This window comes from Panthera leo, chromosome A3 (genome assembly GCF_018350215.1).
Source record: "Panthera leo isolate Ple1 chromosome A3, P.leo_Ple1_pat1.1, whole genome shotgun sequence".
In the NCBI taxonomy this organism is placed as follows: domain Eukaryota; kingdom Metazoa; phylum Chordata; class Mammalia; order Carnivora; family Felidae; genus Panthera; species Panthera leo.
The window spans coordinates 85,590,809-85,609,841 of NC_056681.1; the positions used below are offsets into that span (position 1 = coordinate 85,590,809).

The 19,033-nt window shown below is 46.5% G+C and overlaps 1 protein-coding gene across 1 annotated transcript; it reads left to right on the forward strand.

The window, feature by feature from the left end:
* The first annotated feature begins 268 nt into the window (after positions 1–268).
* Positions 269–18,533, forward strand: PROKR1 (prokineticin receptor 1). Its single transcript, XM_042930222.1, has 3 exons — positions 269–400; positions 7,930–8,572; positions 17,640–18,533. Exons 2-3 carry the CDS (start codon positions 8,088–8,090, stop codon positions 18,334–18,336), a joined length of 1,182 nt encoding a protein of 393 aa, XP_042786156.1. The 5' UTR covers positions 269–400; positions 7,930–8,087; the 3' UTR covers positions 18,337–18,533.
* The last annotated feature ends 500 nt before the right edge of the window (positions 18,534–19,033 follow it).

The following is a 19,033-nucleotide window of genomic DNA, read 5'->3' on the forward strand; positions in this document are numbered from 1 at the left end:
CCCCTCTTGCCCAACCCCTCAACACATCCATCCATAAAGACTTTGGGGGCCTGGCTGTGCTACTTCTCTTGAGAGAGCACCATGTTAATGGAAAAGACCCATTTCAGGGTCTCAGAACCTGCATGGTGCCAGGCCATTATGACATTCTATGTGGCACTCATTGCTTTAGAACCAGGCCACATTTCTCCAACAAGGAGAGAAGGCTCTTCTCCCCACTCCATATCAGGGGTCCCAAGCCAGCACTACCAAAGTCCCCTGTTTTCCAGAGTCCCGTTGCCTTTAGCCCTGTCACCCTGGGGCTTAGTCAGGAAGACCAGAATCTGAGTCAGATACCATGCATCAGCTCCATCCCTGCCCTCAGCTCTCCCCTCTCCATCCCCATGTGAAATATGCCAGATTGGTGAGTCCACTGAGTTATCAGACTTCATGTCAAGACATATCCAGATCTCAAGAGTGGGGATGACTTCTGCTCAAACCCATTGTGTGCTGTCTTCTTGAAACTCCATAGTATTTTATTTTATTTTATTTTATTATTATTTTTTTTTTCCATAGTATTTTAATATTAATAAGTCAAATTTCCCCTTATTACTCTTCTTTTTTTTAAAAAAAATCCATGTATGCTATTACCTGTTTATTCTTTCAGATAAATATAGGGATAGTTTTGTCAATCATTAAGAAATTGTTAGCAAAGGTGTTAAACCAATGAAATTAATGAAAGAATTGACATCTTTGAAGTGTTTGGGTTTCCATCAAGCATGAGGTCATGTCTCTGTATCTATCTGAATCTTCCTTCACATCTCCTCCACAGGGATTTGGGGAGGTGGAGAGGAATGGCAAAGAGCAGTCCAAATGACCTGCTGAGTGGGCTTTGGTAAGCCCATCAAACACTGCTTGGCCTGAGTGCTACAGAGGTAATTGGAAAAGGAAGCAGATGGGTTCTGAGCCAGCTCTGGCTATCTTCCAGGAATCCTTGATTTTTTTTGTGTAGCGATGGATGAGAGTGTGTGCAGAGAGAACAAATCTGATGAAAGCAGAAAATAAGCTGATTTGGTAAATTTGCCAGCCAGGGGGAATTGTGACTGGAGCCAAGGACCCATGGTGCCAAGGATCATGGAGAAAGGGGCAAATGAAGACAGGTAGCAATAGGTGTTGTGAGTGTGGCTGCCAGAGATGGAAGGCGGGACTAAAAGTCAGACTTGGATTCCAGTCTGGACTCTGAAATCAGCCCTCTCTGTTCTCTTCAGTGAGTGGGCTCCCTCCTGAGCATTGCTCGACCTAAGACTGCTCACTGAGCTCACTGAGGCCTTCTTTTTTTTTTTTTTTTTTTAAATTTTTTTTTTTTTTTAACGTTTATTTATTTTTGAGACAGAGAGAGACAGAGCATGAACGGGGGAGGGTCAGAGAGAGGGAGACACAGAATCTGAAACAGGCTCCAGGCTCTGAGCTGTCAGCACAGAGCCCTACGCGGGGCTCGAACTCACGGACCGTGAGATCATGACCTGAGCCAAAGTCGGCCACTTAACCGACTGAGCCACCCAGGTGCCCCCACTGAGGCCTTCTTGAGCTGAGTTTCTATGTGGTATTTACTAGAGCATCACAGGAGTTGCATGACTGAAAAATGCCCCAAGATGTTACAAACGTCCATGTCTAAACCGAAGGACATAAGTATAGAAAATGATGAAAAATTGAGAATTTGGAGTGTGCTTGGGATGATTCCTGCCAGTGGAATAGGAAAGAAAAGAAATCTAAAGTAGCCTAAGGACATTATTTAGGGCTGAGGGTTATCTCCAAAGAAAGTGCTTTATAAATGAGTTTTTTGATCTTGTTTGGTGAGGGTCCCTGGGATGGCAAATTCTCTCAGATATTATGGCTTCCTTTGTAGGTAGGATGAGGCCAGGTACTTTTGCTCCTCCTGGCGGTAGACATCAAAGGAAAAATTTTCCAGGCTATTGGCATTCTTGGGGCTAAAGTAACCCTGGTTTAACTCTGTCACAGAGATAAACTGTTAACATAGGGCATCTGGTGGATGTCTGCTTCTCAGATGGAAGGGAGATCTGTTGAAGTCTTTGGCAGAAACTGGCATGTAAGGATCCGGTTCTCCAAAAGAGTGCGAAACATGACATGCCAGACTGTATCTACTTCTGTTATTCCATTTCTTTCGTGGGGGTCTTGGGCCAGTAAATCATCCTACTTATGTCCTCCAACTTCACAGGTCTTGCAGGACCTCCCTACTCTGAAGTTCAAAAATTTCTTCATTGTGGCTAGCCTCCTTGGTTGCCTCAGGTACCATCTTTTGTCAGGTCTTTGAAAGGAAAAATTCTAAGTTCTATATGGCAGCCGGTCCCTAAACGGCCTCCAAATCAGTCCCCGGTGATCCCTCTTGATATTCACACACTTGAGTGGTCCCTTCCCATATTGTACCAGGGTTATTGTTGTTGGTGGTGAATTATATATAACAGAAGCATCGGGGAGAGTCAGCGACCACGTTGTGAGGTCACTCAGGCAGCCTACGCTAGGTTCACATGATGAGGAACCAAAGTCTCCAGCAATAGCCAGGGAAAAACTGAGGCCTGACAACAACCTCATGAGTGTGCTTGGGAGTGAATCCTCCCTGCAGCTGAGGCTTCGGATGAGACTGCAGCGTGGCTGACAGCTTGACTCCGATCTCATGAGAGACCCTGAGCCTGGATCCACCTAGCTTAAGCCATTTGGAGACTCCTGACCCTCAGAAACTCTGTGAGATAATACATGTTTGTTATTTTGTGGTGCTGAGTTTCCGGGTAATTTGCTTTGCAGCAATAGATAACTGTGGGCTTTGCTTTTTATTTTTGAGTAGAAATAAATAACATCAAGAAGACATTTGCTTATATGGAATGACCGCATATGCTGTGTGGAATGACAAATCAGTATTTGTCTATCTTGTACCAGGCTCTGTTCTAGGTCCCTAGATCCCCAAATTTATTTGATAGTAAGAATCACCTAATTTGTAGAATTATCTGGGTTTGGGGTGTGACCAAAGAATCAGTATGTTTAGGACCCCACATAATTCTACATCAGGCAAGTCTGAGAAGTATTGCAAGAAAGGATTCAAACATGAACAAGACATAGCCCTTCTTCAGGTAACAGTGTAAGGTGGAAAGCAAATTGGTTGGTTAAGATCTCATGGAGCAAGGTACAGAAAGAATCACAGAGTGATAGTAACAGCTGACATTTATCAGGAGCCTGCTAAGCATCAGGCATTGTGCCAAATACTTTACCTGTTTTATCTTATTTAATCTTCACAACAACCTTATGCAATAGGAGCTATTGTCATCTGTAATTTACAAATGGGAGAACTAAGCTTTGGTTACCACACTGCCCAGGGTCACACAGGTGGAAAAAAGGCAGCTGATTCCATATGCGATGCTCTTAACAGCTATCATGTTCCGTGTCCCAGGGGACAGGAGACTTGGAGTTGTGAAAGGGCTGTGACATCTTTGTGAATGATAGGAGTTTTGTGCAAATGATAGGAGTTTTGTGCAAATGATAGGAGAAGGTGTTCAGAGAGGGATATAGGCCAGGGGAAGATACCACATGAAGTGCTGGAACCTGCTAGTGACTTCCTGGTGTAAGCTCAGCTCATTTTGTAAATGGAGAAAGGTACCCTCAGAAAGGTTTTGTGACTTGCCTGAGGTTTGAAAGTAGCAAAGAGGAGTAGAGATCCAGAACCTGAACTCCCCCTTTCCATTGTGGATAATTGGAGGCCAAACTGGGATTGACCTTAGATGCCTTGCTAAGGGAGGTCTGAGCTATTCTGTAGATCATTTTAACCATTTTAAGTGGATAGTTCAATGACATTAAGCACATCCATACTCAAAACTTTTTCATCATCTCAAACAAAAACTCTGTATCCACAAAACAATAGCTGCCCATTCCTCCTCCCCTGGTACATAACATTCTACTTTCTGACTCTATGGATTTGCCTGTTTGAGCTACCTCATATACATGGAATCATATAATATTTGTGTTTTTTTGTGTCTGGCTTATTTCATGTAACATGTTTTCAAGATTCCCCCATACTGTAGCATGAATTCATACTTTATTCCTTTTTCCTCATTTTTTATTGTGGTAAAATACACATAGTACTTACTATCTTAACCATTTTGAAGTGTACAGTTCAGTGAATTAAGCACATTCACATTATTGTGCAACCATCACCACCATCCATCTACAGAACTCTTTTCGTCTTGCAAAACGGAAACTCTGTGTCCATTTAGTGATAATTTCCCCTTCCCTTATCCCTCCCACCCCTGGCGACCAACTGCCATTCTTCTTTCTGTCTCTTTGATTTTGACTACTCTAGGTACCTAATATAAGTGGAATGATACAGTATTTGTCTTTTTGTGCCTGGCTTATTTCACTTAGCACAATGTCATCAAGATTCATCCATGTTGTAGTATGTGCCAGGACTTCCTTCCTTTTGAAGGCTGACTTATATCCCACTGTATGTATATATCACATTTTGTTTATGCATTCATCTGTTGATGCACACTTGGGTGGCTCCTACCTTTTGGCTATTTGAATAATGCTGCCATAAACATAGGTGTACAAATAGTTCTTTGAGAGACGGCTTTCAATGACTTTGGGTATATATCCAGAAGTGAAATTGCTGATGACATAATTCTATTTTTTAACTTTTGAGGAACTGCCATAACGTTTTCCACAGTGGCTCTATCATTTTACATTCCCACCAACAGTGCACCAGGGGTCCAATTTTTCCACAGCCTCACCAACACTTGTACTTCTGTCCTTTTTTGAAGGATGAGAACTATTCTAAGTTATGTATATATCACGTTTAAAAAGACCTGTTCATCAGTTGATGAACCTTTGGGTTGTTTCCATCTTTTGGGTATTGTGAATAATACTGCTATGAACATCGGTGTGCAAGTATCTGGGTTCCTGCTTTCAATTTTTTTTTTTTTTTTAAGTGGAATTGCTGGATCATAGGGTAATTCTATATTTAACTTCTTGAGAAATCTAGACTTGAAGGAGATCTGTGCTCTGTTAAGTTGGCTCTGGTCATCTTAGCCTTCCTCTGAACAGATATCCCTGGTGGGCGGGGGACTTCTCCTTCTCTCTAGCATCCACACTGTCCGCATCCCCTCACTTCATTGCTTTCTGGAAGTTCGTTCTCTGAGCTTCTTTTACACAAAGGTCCAAGCTGCTGAAATGAAGCTGACCCTGGCGTCCAGCTGGGCTTGCCCGAGGGAGCGGGGTTTGGGTCGGTCCCAGCGTGTGGAGCGAGGGCGGTGCTGTGGGCGGGAGGGGAGCCTCCTCTGGGTTCTTTGAAATCCCACCAGCTAAGCCGGCCGTGTCCGCCCTCCGGCGGCGGCCGGGACTGACCAGGTGAGCCGGCGGACAAGTCCCGTGCCCCGGGGGCGGGCACAGCGGGCGGGTGGTACTTCGCTCGGACCCGCGCTGAGCCCAGCTTTGAGCGCCAGCGCCCCGGTTCCTGCCCGTGGCGGCCGTTCTGGAGCCTGAGCCTGGGGAGCGCGCGCCGCCCGGCGCCCGGCTCCCTCCCGCGTGTCCTCGCTGCCAGCTGCCGCCTCTGCTTCCCCGACACTCCGGCCCGGCGGCGACTCCGGGGTCGCCAGCCGCGCGCCCGCGCAGCGACCCCGACGTGTCCGGCTCCCCGGCCCGAGCACGCCTCATCTAATCAGCCGCCGGTGCCCAGGGCGCCCCGCGGCCACCGGGGGCGGGGAGCGCCAGTGCGGGGCGGGCCCGGGCCGGGGGTGGCCCTGCCGCGGGGCTTGCGTTCCTGGGGTCTGCGGCGGCGCGCGAGCGTAACTCCCGCCCGGGCAGGGAGCGAACCCGGAGAAGAGAAGGAAGAGCGGGGACCGCTCCGGTGCCTGCGGGCCTCTGGGCGCAGGGGCTCTTGTCTCCGTCCCCGGATAAAAAACCGCACCTGGTCCGCCCGCCGGGATGCCGCAGGTAGGGAGCGCGCCCTCCCGGAGAGATGCTCTGAGGACCCTACGCGGTTCGCGCGGCCACCGGGTGCGGGGGGGCTTTTTGAGTGGGTAGGAGGCTTTTCCAGAGACTCGCTTTCGCGCTCATTTCCTCAGGGGATCCGGGCGGGTTACCCGTCCCTCTGCCCTTGGAGTAGCCTCCGCGACTCCGAGGAGAAAGCTGGGAGCCCCAGCGGGCTTCTCGGCAGGGGCTGCAGAGAGGCTTCCAGCCTTGGGCAGGGTCTGGCCGCGGGGCGAGCGCTAAACCACAGGAGCCCCAGAGGACGCTGGGTGGGAACGGAAAGGAGTTCGTCTTTGAGAGGTGAGAACACTGGAAAAAAGAGCGCTGGACAATTTCTCCCCTAGTGCTAAATTTCCCAACACCCCCGGTGCCCCAAGAAGTTTTTATTACCTTTTGTTTTTAAAACCTGACTTGGAGCCTTCCAGGTACATGCTCGGAGGGTACCCCTCCGGGAGCAGACGTGGGGGGGGGGGCGTGCCTCCGAGATACACAGGGCCTGCAAGGAGTGAGGACTGTCTCACCAGGATTGCAGCTGTACCTGTCCAGACCCCAAGACTTGGCCCCCTCTGACCTTTCAGACCACGGTTGTGCTTCTCACACCTGACAGGGACAAAGGGCAGGGACTGAGAAGGACAGAACTGATGGCTCAGAGGAAGGGATACAAGGGGGAGAAAAATGGGGGTGAGGAGTTGGGGGAGAGAGGCAGGTAGTGGCTGGGCCTCATCGGGGTGCAGAGGGATTTTAGTGCGGGTTCCCCAAAGACAAGCTCTGGCTACGTTGCCGCTGAGGAGTGCGGGGGGGGGGGGGGGGAGGGGGGGTGCTGCTATGTGTCTTTTGTTCCAGGAACCTCAGGTTTTCCATACTTTCCTGCCCTCTCCAGACTCCAGCCCTCTTACATCCCAGCAACTTGGTCTGATGTTTTCAGGCTCTGGGAGGGAGTAGGACTGCAGGGAGAGGGCAAGGGTCTCTCTTGGGCTTTGGTCTCCAGCAGTGCAGCTAACCACACTCCCACCCCCTTTATGAGATGTGGTGGGGTCATCTGGGTCAGGATTTCCCTCCCCTTCCTTGAAGCTGACTGAGGAGGCCTGAGCACTCCAGAGTAATTCTTTGCAGTCTTAGGGTGTAACAGCCTCCCTCTCTAGGGAGCTCTGCACTTTACAGATGTTATTGATCTGCTGCCTGGAGGATGTTGAAACTCTGAGTGTTTAAGCTCTTTACCTCAGGACACACAACCAGCCAAGGAAGGATTTTGCTCCAAAGCCCCCTTTCTAAGCCACTCAGTGACTAGGCTGTGACTTCAACCCTGCAGCCTCTGCCTGGGGACAGGCCTTGGTAAATGCTGTGCCTGTCTGCCAGGGTCATAGCTGACTTGGATGTGGGGACAGGAAACCTAGTGAGGAGAGGGAAAGGGGGCTACTAGATAGGTTCTGGGATTTTGCCAGAGGAAGTGTTCTGCCAGAGGAGGGAGACCAGCTCGTGGGGAGCAGACAGGGTTGTCTCAGACAGGGTTGCTGATCCTCAGAATAATTTCTTTTAAGTCACAGAATGGGACAATTTCACAAAGACAAAGTTCAAGCTCTTAGGACAGGGAGTGACATTTGGAGCAGGTCGCTTGCATTCTCCATAGCTTCCCCACCCTCAACTTAGGTCCTTGAGCAAAATTGCAACATTTCAGATCTTCAGTGGAAATGAAATAAACTGAGCCAGTGCCTGGTTGTCTCTATAGCAATCCAGCCTTCCCTGTATGAGTGGGTATGTGGTTTTTATTCATTTGTTCTCTCTCCCTGGTTCCTTTATTTCCACTCCATCACTCAATGTTCATTCTGAGCAGGTGGCTAATGGGTCTGCTTGGGTTACAGGATGGCTTTACATTTGGCCAAGTTCACTCATATATGTAGCCAACTGTTTGTATGTCTTTCAAAGGCTTAGGATGGAGCTTGGATACTGTACCCCAAGGATGCTGGCAAAGACACTCTGACTCATTAAGGGAGAACTGAGTGTGAGCAGAGAGGGGAGACAGCCTCCCACACATCATCCCAGAGGAATTCTAAGCAGTGTTGTTCAGAGCACTATTTGGCCAGATGGAGATCACCACAGGGGTCATGGATGAGAATACCACCAACACCTCCACCAACTTCCTTTCTGTGTTTCCCCCCCACGGAGCCCAAGCTGCTTCCTTCCCATTCAACTTCAGCTATGGTGACTATGATATGCCTTTGGATGAAGATGAGGATGTGACCAATTCCAGGACTTTCTTTGCTGCCAAGATCGTCATTGGCATGGCCCTAGTGGGCATCATGCTGGTCTGTGGCATTGGCAACTTCATCTTCATTGCCGCCCTGGCCCGCTATAAGAAGCTGCGCAACCTTACCAACCTGCTCATTGCCAACCTGGCCATTTCTGATTTCCTGGTGGCCATTGTCTGCTGCCCCTTTGAGATGGATTACTATGTGGTGCGCCAGCTGTCCTGGGAACATGGCCATGTCATGTGTGCCTCTGTCAACTACCTGCGCACCGTTTCTCTCTATGTCTCCACCAATGCCCTGCTGGCCATCGCCATTGACAGGTGAGTAAGAGGGTGCCGGAGACAACAAGGAAAGGAACATTGGAATTGTGCTTTCCTTTACTGTAGGTGTGGGTTGATGAGAGGTATCTGTATTCCTATAGGTGTGGATGCGTGGAGGTTCAAAAGTTGGTCCATTGACTGTAAGGAGAGTTCTAGTTTTCCAGCTGTGGGCAGGCACAGGTAGCAGAGCTCCCTAGAGTTGGGCAGGGGGAAGGGCCTGTGGTCCCTCTGCTATGGACGTGCTCCTAGATGTATCCTAGATATTCAAGGTCTAGAGGTACATAGGTAAGAAGAAATGTGGAGGCTCAAGTTTAAGTTCCAGGCAAGTACTTCTTGAGTCACATTGGGAATTTTGAGGAAGATTTTCTCTATTAAACCGTGAGCACCCTCAACCACAACCCCAAACACCAATTTTTCTTTCTTTTTTTTTTAAATTTAAATCCAAGTTAGTTAACATATAGTGTAATAATTATTTCAGGAATAGAACTTAGTGATTCATCACGTACATATAACACCCAGTGCTCATCCCAACAAGTGCCCTCCTTAATGTCCATCACCCATTTAGCCCATCCCCCACCCAACACCCCACCAGCAACTCCACACACGGTTTGTTCTCTGTATTTTAGAGCCTCTTACGGTTTGTCTCCTTCTCTGTTTTTATCTTATTTTTGCTTTTCTTCTCATAGGTTCATCTGTTTTGTTTCTTAAATTCCACATGAGTGAAATCATACGGTACTTGTCTTTCTCTGACTGACTTATTTCGCTTAGCATAATACACTCTAGTTCCATCCATGTTGTTGCAAACTGGTTTATTTTAAAATAAGATTGACAGATTTGATTTGAAAAAAAAAAGGAAAGAAAAAGAGAACAAATGTCTACTTGTTCTTTTTGGTTGTTGCATTAATCACTTTGCTCCTTTATATACGTTTGCATGCGACAATGTAGAAGATCTGTTTCTAGTGATGGGAAATAAATGCAATAAGAGCAGTCTATGAAAATCTTTCTTCTGTTATGTTCAGTCTTTTCATTTAGGACAATCATCTGTGCCAATGAACCAGGGTAGTTTTTGTTCCCTCAGGAAAAACTTTGCAAGCTCCTCTGCCCAAAGTTGACTCTCATTCCAGAGCACCTTGGTACAGTCCAGAGCCAGTTACCTGGAGGGTCAGGGCCTCCGTGTACTTGGATCTGAACAGCACGTCTCTCTCCCTTAACCCAGAGAGCCTGGAGCACAGATGCTCAACCTGTTTCATGGCCTCAGGGCTCTGGTGGAGTCTAGCCTGCCCCCGCAATCAGGACATCCCGGGCAGTGTTCCAGGGAGGAACACAGCAGATAGAACCTGTTTTCTGAAGCCAAAGTCAGAATAACCAGAGATTGGATAACCTGGAAACAGGCCACTCTCCAGGGGAGATTGAGAAGGAACCTGGCTTTAAAAGCATTGTGAGCTGGGGCCTCAGCCTCTTTTCTCCCAGGAGGAATGTCAAGGAGTTAGCAGCTTAAAGAGCCCTGGCTCTGTCACCTGTAGAAGGTACTCAGAGTTGTCACCCCTGCAGAGGGCTACTTTGGCCAGGGTCCTCCACAGCAGTCTGGAAGCCCCACGGTATTTTATCCACCCAGGGACAGACCTTAGGTGAATCAGGAGGGGCCCAGTCAAACAGCTCTAAGTGCCCTTTAGAGCTGTCAAGGAAGAGCTCCAGGAACCCTGTCTCTGACCTTTCTGAAAGTAGAAGCTGAAAGCATAGAGGACCCTTTCCTGAAGTTTCACTCCAGCAAGACATATTTGCAGAGGGGGTGCTCTCAGCCACTAAAAATGGGGTATGGTAGTGTTTGTTCCCTGGGCAGGGCAGGCTCCCACTCCTGGGTGCCATCCATTTTACGATGTAGGGGGCCACTTGTCAAAAGGGGTAACACTGCAGAAGGGAGTAGCTTCAAGGGGGACAGGAGCCAGGATAAATTAAGGGGTACTAGGTTCTTCTGAACATGTAAGAGGTAATATCTGTGTGAATCAACCTTGTTCTATTGAACTTTTTCACATTAATACACTACTTTTATATCAAACTCAGCTGTCTGAAATCCTACAGGTACTTCTCATGCACTGTGAGTTTATGTAATGCAGTTTAGATACAATAAGAAAGATTAATTGGAGAACATGCTTTGTATCTTGGGACTGCGATTGTTTACAGTGGGGTTGTGATTAGAAACTTGAACCCAGACACTGGAGGAAAGCAGTGTTGCCTGCACAGGCCATCCAGTGGTCTTGACCAACTAACCAGCTGCTCCAAGGTGTGAAGTTCCCTTACTGATGTTTTGATCTTTGCTTCCCACTATTTTTATGTGTTTTTACCACTTAATTTCAGTTTTGCAGTGCAGGACTTCACTGATTTTTGTCTGGCCTCATGTGTTGTTCAGGATTTGATCAGTGATTTTCATGTTCTATTTGGTTAGTTTTGGGTAACTCGTTTTTTTAAAAGTATTTTTTAGTGTTTAGTTATTTTTGAGAGAGAGAGAGAGAGAGAGAGGTAGAATCCGAAGCAGGCTCCAGGCTCCGAGCTGTCAGCACAGGGCCCGACGTGGGGCTGGAACTCACAAATCATGACATCATGACCTGAGCCAAAGTTGGACATTTAATCGACCGAGCCACTCAGGCACCCCCTTGAGCAACTCATATTTATCTCGATATACCAAATACACTACAGTTATAAAAATACCTTTGTTTTTATTTAATGAAATTGCAGGGGTAGCGTTAGTGGTTATTTTGCTGGGTTTAAACTCCTGCTGCAGCACTGTTAACCCTAGAACCTCATGTTAGCTCTTTAACATCTCTCTGCCTCAATTTTCTCACGTATACAAAGGGAATAATAAGAAAACCTAATATATTGGGTTGCTTTGAGGATTAAGTGAAATAATATATAATTGTTTAGAACAAGGCATAAGCCAGAGTAAGCACCAAATAAAAAGTGGATAGTATAATTCTTAAATTAATCCTTAAAGGAACAACAACAACAAAACAAACCCAGGTAAACTAATGAATGTTTTCGATTGGCTGACCTTCATTTTCACTGAAGTGGTTGTTTTATGATGTGATATTAAAAAACATGATAAAAGTTTCTAAGACATGCAGCTATGAAGATATGGCGCAACAGAACTATTTATCTTCTATCTTCTCTATGTCTGTGACTAGCTCCATGGCTCTCCCTCTGCGCTAACACAGCTCCTTTATAGGACCTGCTAATGCTCATGGCTACCTCCTCCCTGTTCACTCAGGCCTGGCTGTCAGAGCCTCCTCTTGGGCTCCTTGCCTCAGTGTCTCTCAGCTCTGCCCCTCTGCCAAAGCTCCACCCCTCACAATCCATGCTAAACATTCATTCATTCAAACGGAGCATTGTTGTAGAGCAGCTATGATGTGACAGATAGCATTCCAAGCACTGGGGATATGACAGTGCATAAGAAAAATAAGCCCTTTGCCTTGGAGAGAGGTAACAGTCAGGCACACAAACAAAGTAGGTAATTTCAGAGCGTGACAAATACTCTGAACAAAAAAGACAAACATGAGAACATTGAGAATGATGCAGGGTGGGAGTTACTCCAGGTACGTAGGAAATGTGTCTCTGAGGAGAAGACATTTGAAGGGAACTCTGGAAAAAAAAGAAAAAAAAAATCCAGCCTTAGGAAGATAGGGAAAATGCATTCCAGACAAAGAAAATTATCAGTGCAAAGGCCCCAAGACAGGAACAAACATGAAGTGTTCTAAGAACAGAGAAAAGGCTCCTGTGGCCTGAGGGAAGAAAGCAAGACTGCAGCTAAATTAATCTTCTGCTTGTCTCCCCACTCTTGCTCAAAAGACCTCTACTAACTCCATTGTCTGCAAAATGAGGCTCGAACCTCTTCACCTGCACTTTCAACCTTTTATTATTGAGCCTCAGACTGCCTCCCAGTCTCAGGCTAGGTAAACACATTTGTGTCCTGTTTCCAAAAGAGGTTGCAATCTTTTTGAGAATTGTCACGATGACTCATTCCATTCCTATTCATCCGGTGCCAAGCACTTGCTGAGAGTGAAGTTTTACTGGAATCCTAGGTGCCCGAATTCACTGACATCAAAAAGTTATAACAGAAGTAAGAGGCGATCCCTGCTCTCGAGGAGCTTACCATCTGGAGGGGGTGGGGGACGGTGGATAACACTTAGGAAACAACATAAAGTAAAGGACAAATTTTAAATAAGATTTACATGGGTGCCTGGGTGGCTCAGTTGGGTAAGTATCCAACTTTGGTTCAGGTCATGACCTCATCATTTGTGAGTTCCAGCCCCGTGTTGGGCTCTGTGCTGACAGCTCAGAGCCTGGAGCCTGCCTCAGATTCTGTGTCTCCCTCTGTCTCTGCCCCTCCTCTGCTCATGCTCTCTCTCTCTCTCTTAAAAATAAACGTTAAGGGGCGCCTGGGTGGCTCAGTCGGTTGAGCGTCCGACTTCGGCTCAGGTCACAATCTCACGGTCCGTGAGTTCGAGCCCCGCGTCGGGCTCTGGGCTGATGGCTCAGAGCCTGGAGCCTGCTTCCGATTCTGTGTCTCCCTCTCTCTCTGACCCTCCCCCGTTCATGCTCTGTCTCTGTCTCAAAAATAAATAAACGTTAAAAAAAAATAAAATAAATAAATAAAAAAAATAAACGTTAAAAAAAATTTTTTTAAATGGGATTTACAGAAGCATGAGGTCATTGTATACTGGAGTAGGTGGAGGAGGCTTCCAGGAGGAGGTGAACATTTAACTGGCCTTAAACAAGTGGTAATCAGCAAAGGACAGGAAAAGTTTTCCAGGAGGGTAGTGGGGCAGTGTTTGCAAAAGATAAGGTGGGAATGCTTGAGGTATGAGGTCCCTTGGGGAGATCTAAGGGACCCTTGGGGACAAGGAACATAAGCCGAGTAGAGATCACAAAAGATAGGGTCAAATTTCAGAAGATCTCAAAATCTACATATAGGAAGTCAAACCTGATAAAGCAGGGAGCTGAAAAAGATTATCAGAGGACTGTGTCCCCCAAGGTCTGGGTTTCCCCTTAGATGTGGAGACACATGCACTGGCCTTGATGTGAACCCATAGATCTCAGAGCATGTGGGATACTGGGTGACACTCCCTTCTTTATCCAAAATCCAGGGGAAATGGCTGGTCAGCCTGCCCACTGACCACTCTTCTGTTCTGCTGCTTGGGGCCAGCTAAGGCTTGAGTACTTGTGCTCAGCTTTAGGAAATCACAAATCCTCCCCAGTGAGTTCACTGATGGGGCTGACCAGCCCGAGGAGTGGGTCCTGAATTCCCTGACCATTTCATGACTGGCTTAGAAGCTGCTATAAACACCATTTCCGTGTTTGATCTGGGGTTGGGTCCTGGGCACAGAGGGAGCCCAAATATTCTTTGCTTAATCACCAAGCTCCCCATCGTCACACAATCACTGCCTGGATATTTCTTTGTCCAGCAGCCTTTATTCTTTGTTCTCTGGGAAATGTTGGCTCTAAGTAGATCTGGACCTGAGCCATTATAATGGTAGACACAGGGCAAGCCAAGGGCATATGCATAAGCAGAGAAAGTAGCTGCCAGTTGCCCGACTCCTTCTTGGAACATCAATAAGCAGAAACCAACTGTGATGGAGAGAAAAGAGGAAAAGGATGCGACGATTCTGCTAGGATGCCAGGAAAAAGGGGTATTGCTTGCTCTGATTGGAAAGGGAGGGGACAAATGTCATATTAGAGACCCTACTGGATTTGGAGCAAGATATGGATGATCCTGGACCATGGTTCTGTCCATTTCTAGCTGTGTGGCCTTTGGCAGGTTATTTAACTTCTGCAAACTTCAGTTTGCTCATCTGTGAAATGGCCATCTTTGCTGTATTACCTGTTCAATAGACTTGGGGATATGTAATGAGAAAGTTGATTTGAAAATGCTCTGTAAATTACAAGCTGTTTTACAAACATAAGCAAGTATTACTAATGCTAGAGTTCTGGAGTTCTGATCCTAGCACAAGCCAAGACTGGTGGCAATCCTTGAAACAGTTTTTTTTGCAATTTTCCTTTTGGTAAATGTATTTGGAAGGACTCTTGCACAGCTCCTGGTTCTAACCCTGGGAATGGAGTTGGGGTGAAGGCAGGGAGAGCCAAGATGAAATAAACATCTGATGGGGAGTCACAGATTACCCTGAAGATTAATTTTTATGTAAAAATAAATAGATTCAATGAAATAAAAAGTAGCAGAGAACTTGAAAATGAAGTATTTGCCAATAACAGGTAAAAAAAGTTGCTGTGTATACAGAATAGCTTTGAAAAAATACATGTTATTTTATTTTTTTAAGTTTATTTATTTATTTTGAGAGCGAGAGCGAGCGAGCCAGCGTGCTCATGCGCACACGCCAGCATGTGGAGGAGAGGCGGAGAGAGGAGAGAGAGAATTCCCAGGCAGGCTCTGTGCTGACAGCATGGGCTTGAACCTACAAACTATGAGATCATGATCTGAGCCAAAATCAAGAGTCGGACGCTTAATTGACTGAGCCACCAGGTGCCCCTGAAAAAATACATTTTAGGCTGCTAACCATTTCTTGTATGTTAGTAGTCTGTGGTTGTTTATGTGCAGTTAATGCCAGCAGACCAGGTCTGAGGACCCAGAAGGGGTCCTGCAGTACCAGCCAAGGGGGTCCCTGGCTGCACATGGGACAGAAAGCAAATGTGAGCCAGAAGGAGGTGAAAGAGTTTACTAAAGGTTTAGAGAGAATGCAGGTACAGAGTGGGAGACTCAGAAAGGAAAGGAAAGAGAGTCTTTCCTTTGTTTAGGGTCTGGGGTTTTTACTGGGGATGGTGGTCTGCTGGACGTGCCCTGTCAGGCATCCAGGAACTGGTTAGAACAAAGACCAGGGCCCAGGTGTTATTCGAATGATGGATCGGAATGTTTAGAGCCGGTGGTCTGGAATATGTATATGATGGCTTCGCCAGGTCATTCTCACCTGGTCCTTCCTTAGGTGCTATCTAGTCTGAAGAAATCATTAACTCCTTGTCCCTTACAAGGAGGACATACACTATTTGCATTCTGAGGCACATGTAAAGTGGGGGTGCAGTGTCTAGCAAGAATAGAAGCAAGAAAAGGAGCAAAAGACAGATTTTTATGGAGTCTTTCAATTTCCCTACCTCATAGTGTCTAATTAGAGCCTCGTAGTATATCTGTGAGGTTGGCAAGGCCGGTGATATTTCCATATTACAGATGAGGAAATTGAGCCCACAGAGCTAAGAAAAAGGACTCAAATCACATAACAAGTTTGTGGCAAAGCTGGGACTGGATTCATGGTCTTCTGCTAGATTGGCATTCTTTCCTATTTGTTCATTGAAAAAACACTCTGACCTTGAAACATCACAAAGACTTAGGAAGTTGTTATTGGGAAAGGAAGGAATAGAATTAATATAGTGAAAATTCATATGGTTAACAAGTATAAATATGGAAATATTCTTTGACAAAGTAATCAATAGAACATGGCAGGGCAGATAAAGAGGGAGAGAGTGAGTGAGAGAAAAGGTGCTAAACTCTTAGTTTTTGTTATGAGTCTGAGCAAGTTTGGTGCACTTAATATAGCAGGAGCACTGTGGTCTTTATGAAGGGTCCATACATGTGCATTGACAGAAGCATTGCCAACACCCTGCAGACATTCGCATTCCACCCTTCAGCACCTGGGAGATTGGCAAGAGGCCAGAGATTTCTGTTGGTGGCACAGCATGTCAGGCAGCCTGCTAGGTGTCCAGAGGGTGGACACAACCCATCCAACTTCATCTGACATCTCTAGAAGAGAGCAGGAATCTCACTCCTGTAAACTCTCCAAATGACACTCAATGGAGTTGGCTGCCTATGTTGGGGGGAGGAGGGACAGGCACATCAGGAATATAATCAGGAAAAAAATAGGAATGAACCTCCTCTTCCAATCAAAATCCTAAGAACGATGACCTAAAAGGGATTAGTTTCAAAGGAAATAAAGTTGGTCTGGCTTTCCTTCAGGCTTCTCTCACATTTGCTCTTGGCTCTACCTGGGATAAGCTATGGACACGTGAGAATGTGTTTATTTCCAGCATTATTTATCACTCCCTCCCACTTCACTCCTCGTCTTTCTCCTTCTCCAACTTCTACCCCCTGCCAGACAGGGAAAGCCTTCCAGGAAACCAGAGCTCTCTGCATAAGTATGTGCTCTCTCTCTGGGAAGGAGGCTTTCATACCACACAAATGACTCACATCCCCCAGAAAGTGCTCTTTCTTCGTTCCTGGACCACTGTGGCAACAGCAGTGTGGTTTTTTGGGAAAGAACAAAAGCAATATCTTTCACTGTCTGGTGCTTTGTGGTTGAAAAAAAAAAAAAAACATTCATGTATATTCTTGATTGATTTTTCACATCTACCATGAGATAGGGTTAAATGTTTTCTATCAAGGGTCCTGTGGTATATGACCTTGAGAGAGTCAGTCATCTGTCTCCAGGCTCCATTTTTACACCTGGAAAATAAGGTAAATGGTCACATGCTTTTCTTTTACCTTTGAAGCAAAATTTTTAGAAATGTAGATGGAAGACTTTGCCCACTGCTTCCACTGGAAAGGGCAAGATCTCCCGACAACTCTTTGGAATTATCAGGCCCTCTTAGCTCTAAAAACTATGGGCTAATTAGGAGGAGTAATCTTGGAAACAAGAAAGACCTGGGAATAGTGCCAGGCCAGAAACCAACGGGAGGCATTATTACTACTTTGAATAATAGTTAGTATTTATTGAGTGTATATCATGTCTAAACCTGCGCCAAAAATTGTGTATCTATTAGCACAAACAAACAAAAGCTTTTGCAGGTAATGAAACCAAGACTCAGAATGATTGAACAAAATTTGCCCAAGGTTGCGATAGCTAGTAAGGGGGTAGAACTGGGGTTTGCGCTCAAGTCTGCCTTTCTGGAAAAGCTCACATGGTTGTTTTTCCTCCACATGTGCCATTCGGTGGCACCTTCTCATGTTGCAAAAACAATATCACCATCCAGCACTACCTCATTACAGTGGTTGAACCCATTTGTGTTCTTGTACTAGATATCTGGCCATCGTCCACCCGCTGAGACCCAGGATGAAGTATCAAACAGCCACTGGCTTGATTGCCCTGGTGTGGATGGTGTCCATCCTCATCGCCATCCCTTCAGCCTACTTCACAACCGAAACGGTCCTCATCATTGTCAAGAGCCAAGAGAAGATCTTCTGTGGCCAGATCTGGCCGGTGGACCAACAGATCTACTACAAGTCCTACTTCCTCTTCATCTTTGGCATCGAGTTCGTGGGCCCCGTGGTCACGATGACCCTGTGCTATGCCAGGATCTCCCGGGAGCTCTGGTTCAAGGAGGTCCCAGGCTTCCAGACGGAGCAGATCCGGAAGCGGCTGCGCTGCCGCAGGAAGACGGTGCTGGTGCTCATGTGCATCCTCACTGCCTACGTGCTGTGCTGGGCTCCCTTCTATGGCTTCACCATCGTGCGCGACTTTTTCCCCACCGTGTTCGTCAAGGAGAAGCACTACCTCACGGCCTTCTACGTCGTGGAGTGCATCGCCATGAGCAACAGCATGATCAACACCCTGTGCTTCGTGACCGTCAAGAACAACACCATCAAGTACTTCAAGAAGATCATGCTGCTCCATTGGAAGTCTTCTTACAATGGGAGTAAGTCCAGCGCGGATCTTGATCTTAAAACCACAGGGGTGCCAGCAACTGAAGAGGTGGACTGCATCAGACTAAAATAACTGGATGGACCTTTCACAGTTTAAACAAAGACAGACCTTTGGGACACTGACCAGTGCTAGAAACAGACTATCAACCAAGAACTCTTGGTTTTTGGCAGAAGGCAGAGGTAACGGACAGCTTAGTGAACACTGTGTTCAAGGAGCTTAGAATTTATAAAACTGATGTGGCTAGATACCATCCCCAGTGACCAACAGTAACTGAATGTCTAATGTATGCAAAGAGTAGGCACTGGTGAAATGCATATATGTTGACAACATTTAATTGGCAAAAAGAAATAAGGATTCAGCCAAGACAAATGTTGGGGCATAGCCTGAAATGAGAGGCTTTCCAGAAGGGAACCCAATTAGGCATCTAGGACTGTGGTACACGTGTTTCCAGTACTCTGACCATCTTGAGTACTCATCAGATACTGATGTAGTCCATCTCTAGGACTGTTCTTGGTCTTGAGTTCACTCCTAATATTTGAATACAAACACAGGCTCCTAGTTCTTTCTTCAACCCTTCTTTTCTCATCCCTGGTCCCTACTCTCACTGTGAGGAACTTTATGTGCATGTACATGGACACCTCAATATGCATGACCAAGTTCTGTCCAAGCCCTCCTCCCCAACACTGCTCCATGGCTACCCCTCAACTGTGCCCACACATGGTGAGGCTCATCATCAGGAGAAGCCACACACCCTGAAAGCCTTTTGGTC

Bases quoted from the DNA above. Each gene is read 5' to 3' on its own strand.
- PROKR1 (XM_042930222.1), top strand. From the start codon at position 8,088: ATGGAGATCACCACAGGGGTCATGGATGAGAATACCACCAACACCTCC. The intron at 8,573-17,639 runs GTGAGTAAGAGG...TTCTTGTACTAG, and splicing joins CTGGCCATCGCCATTGACAG to ATATCTGGCCATCGTCCACC.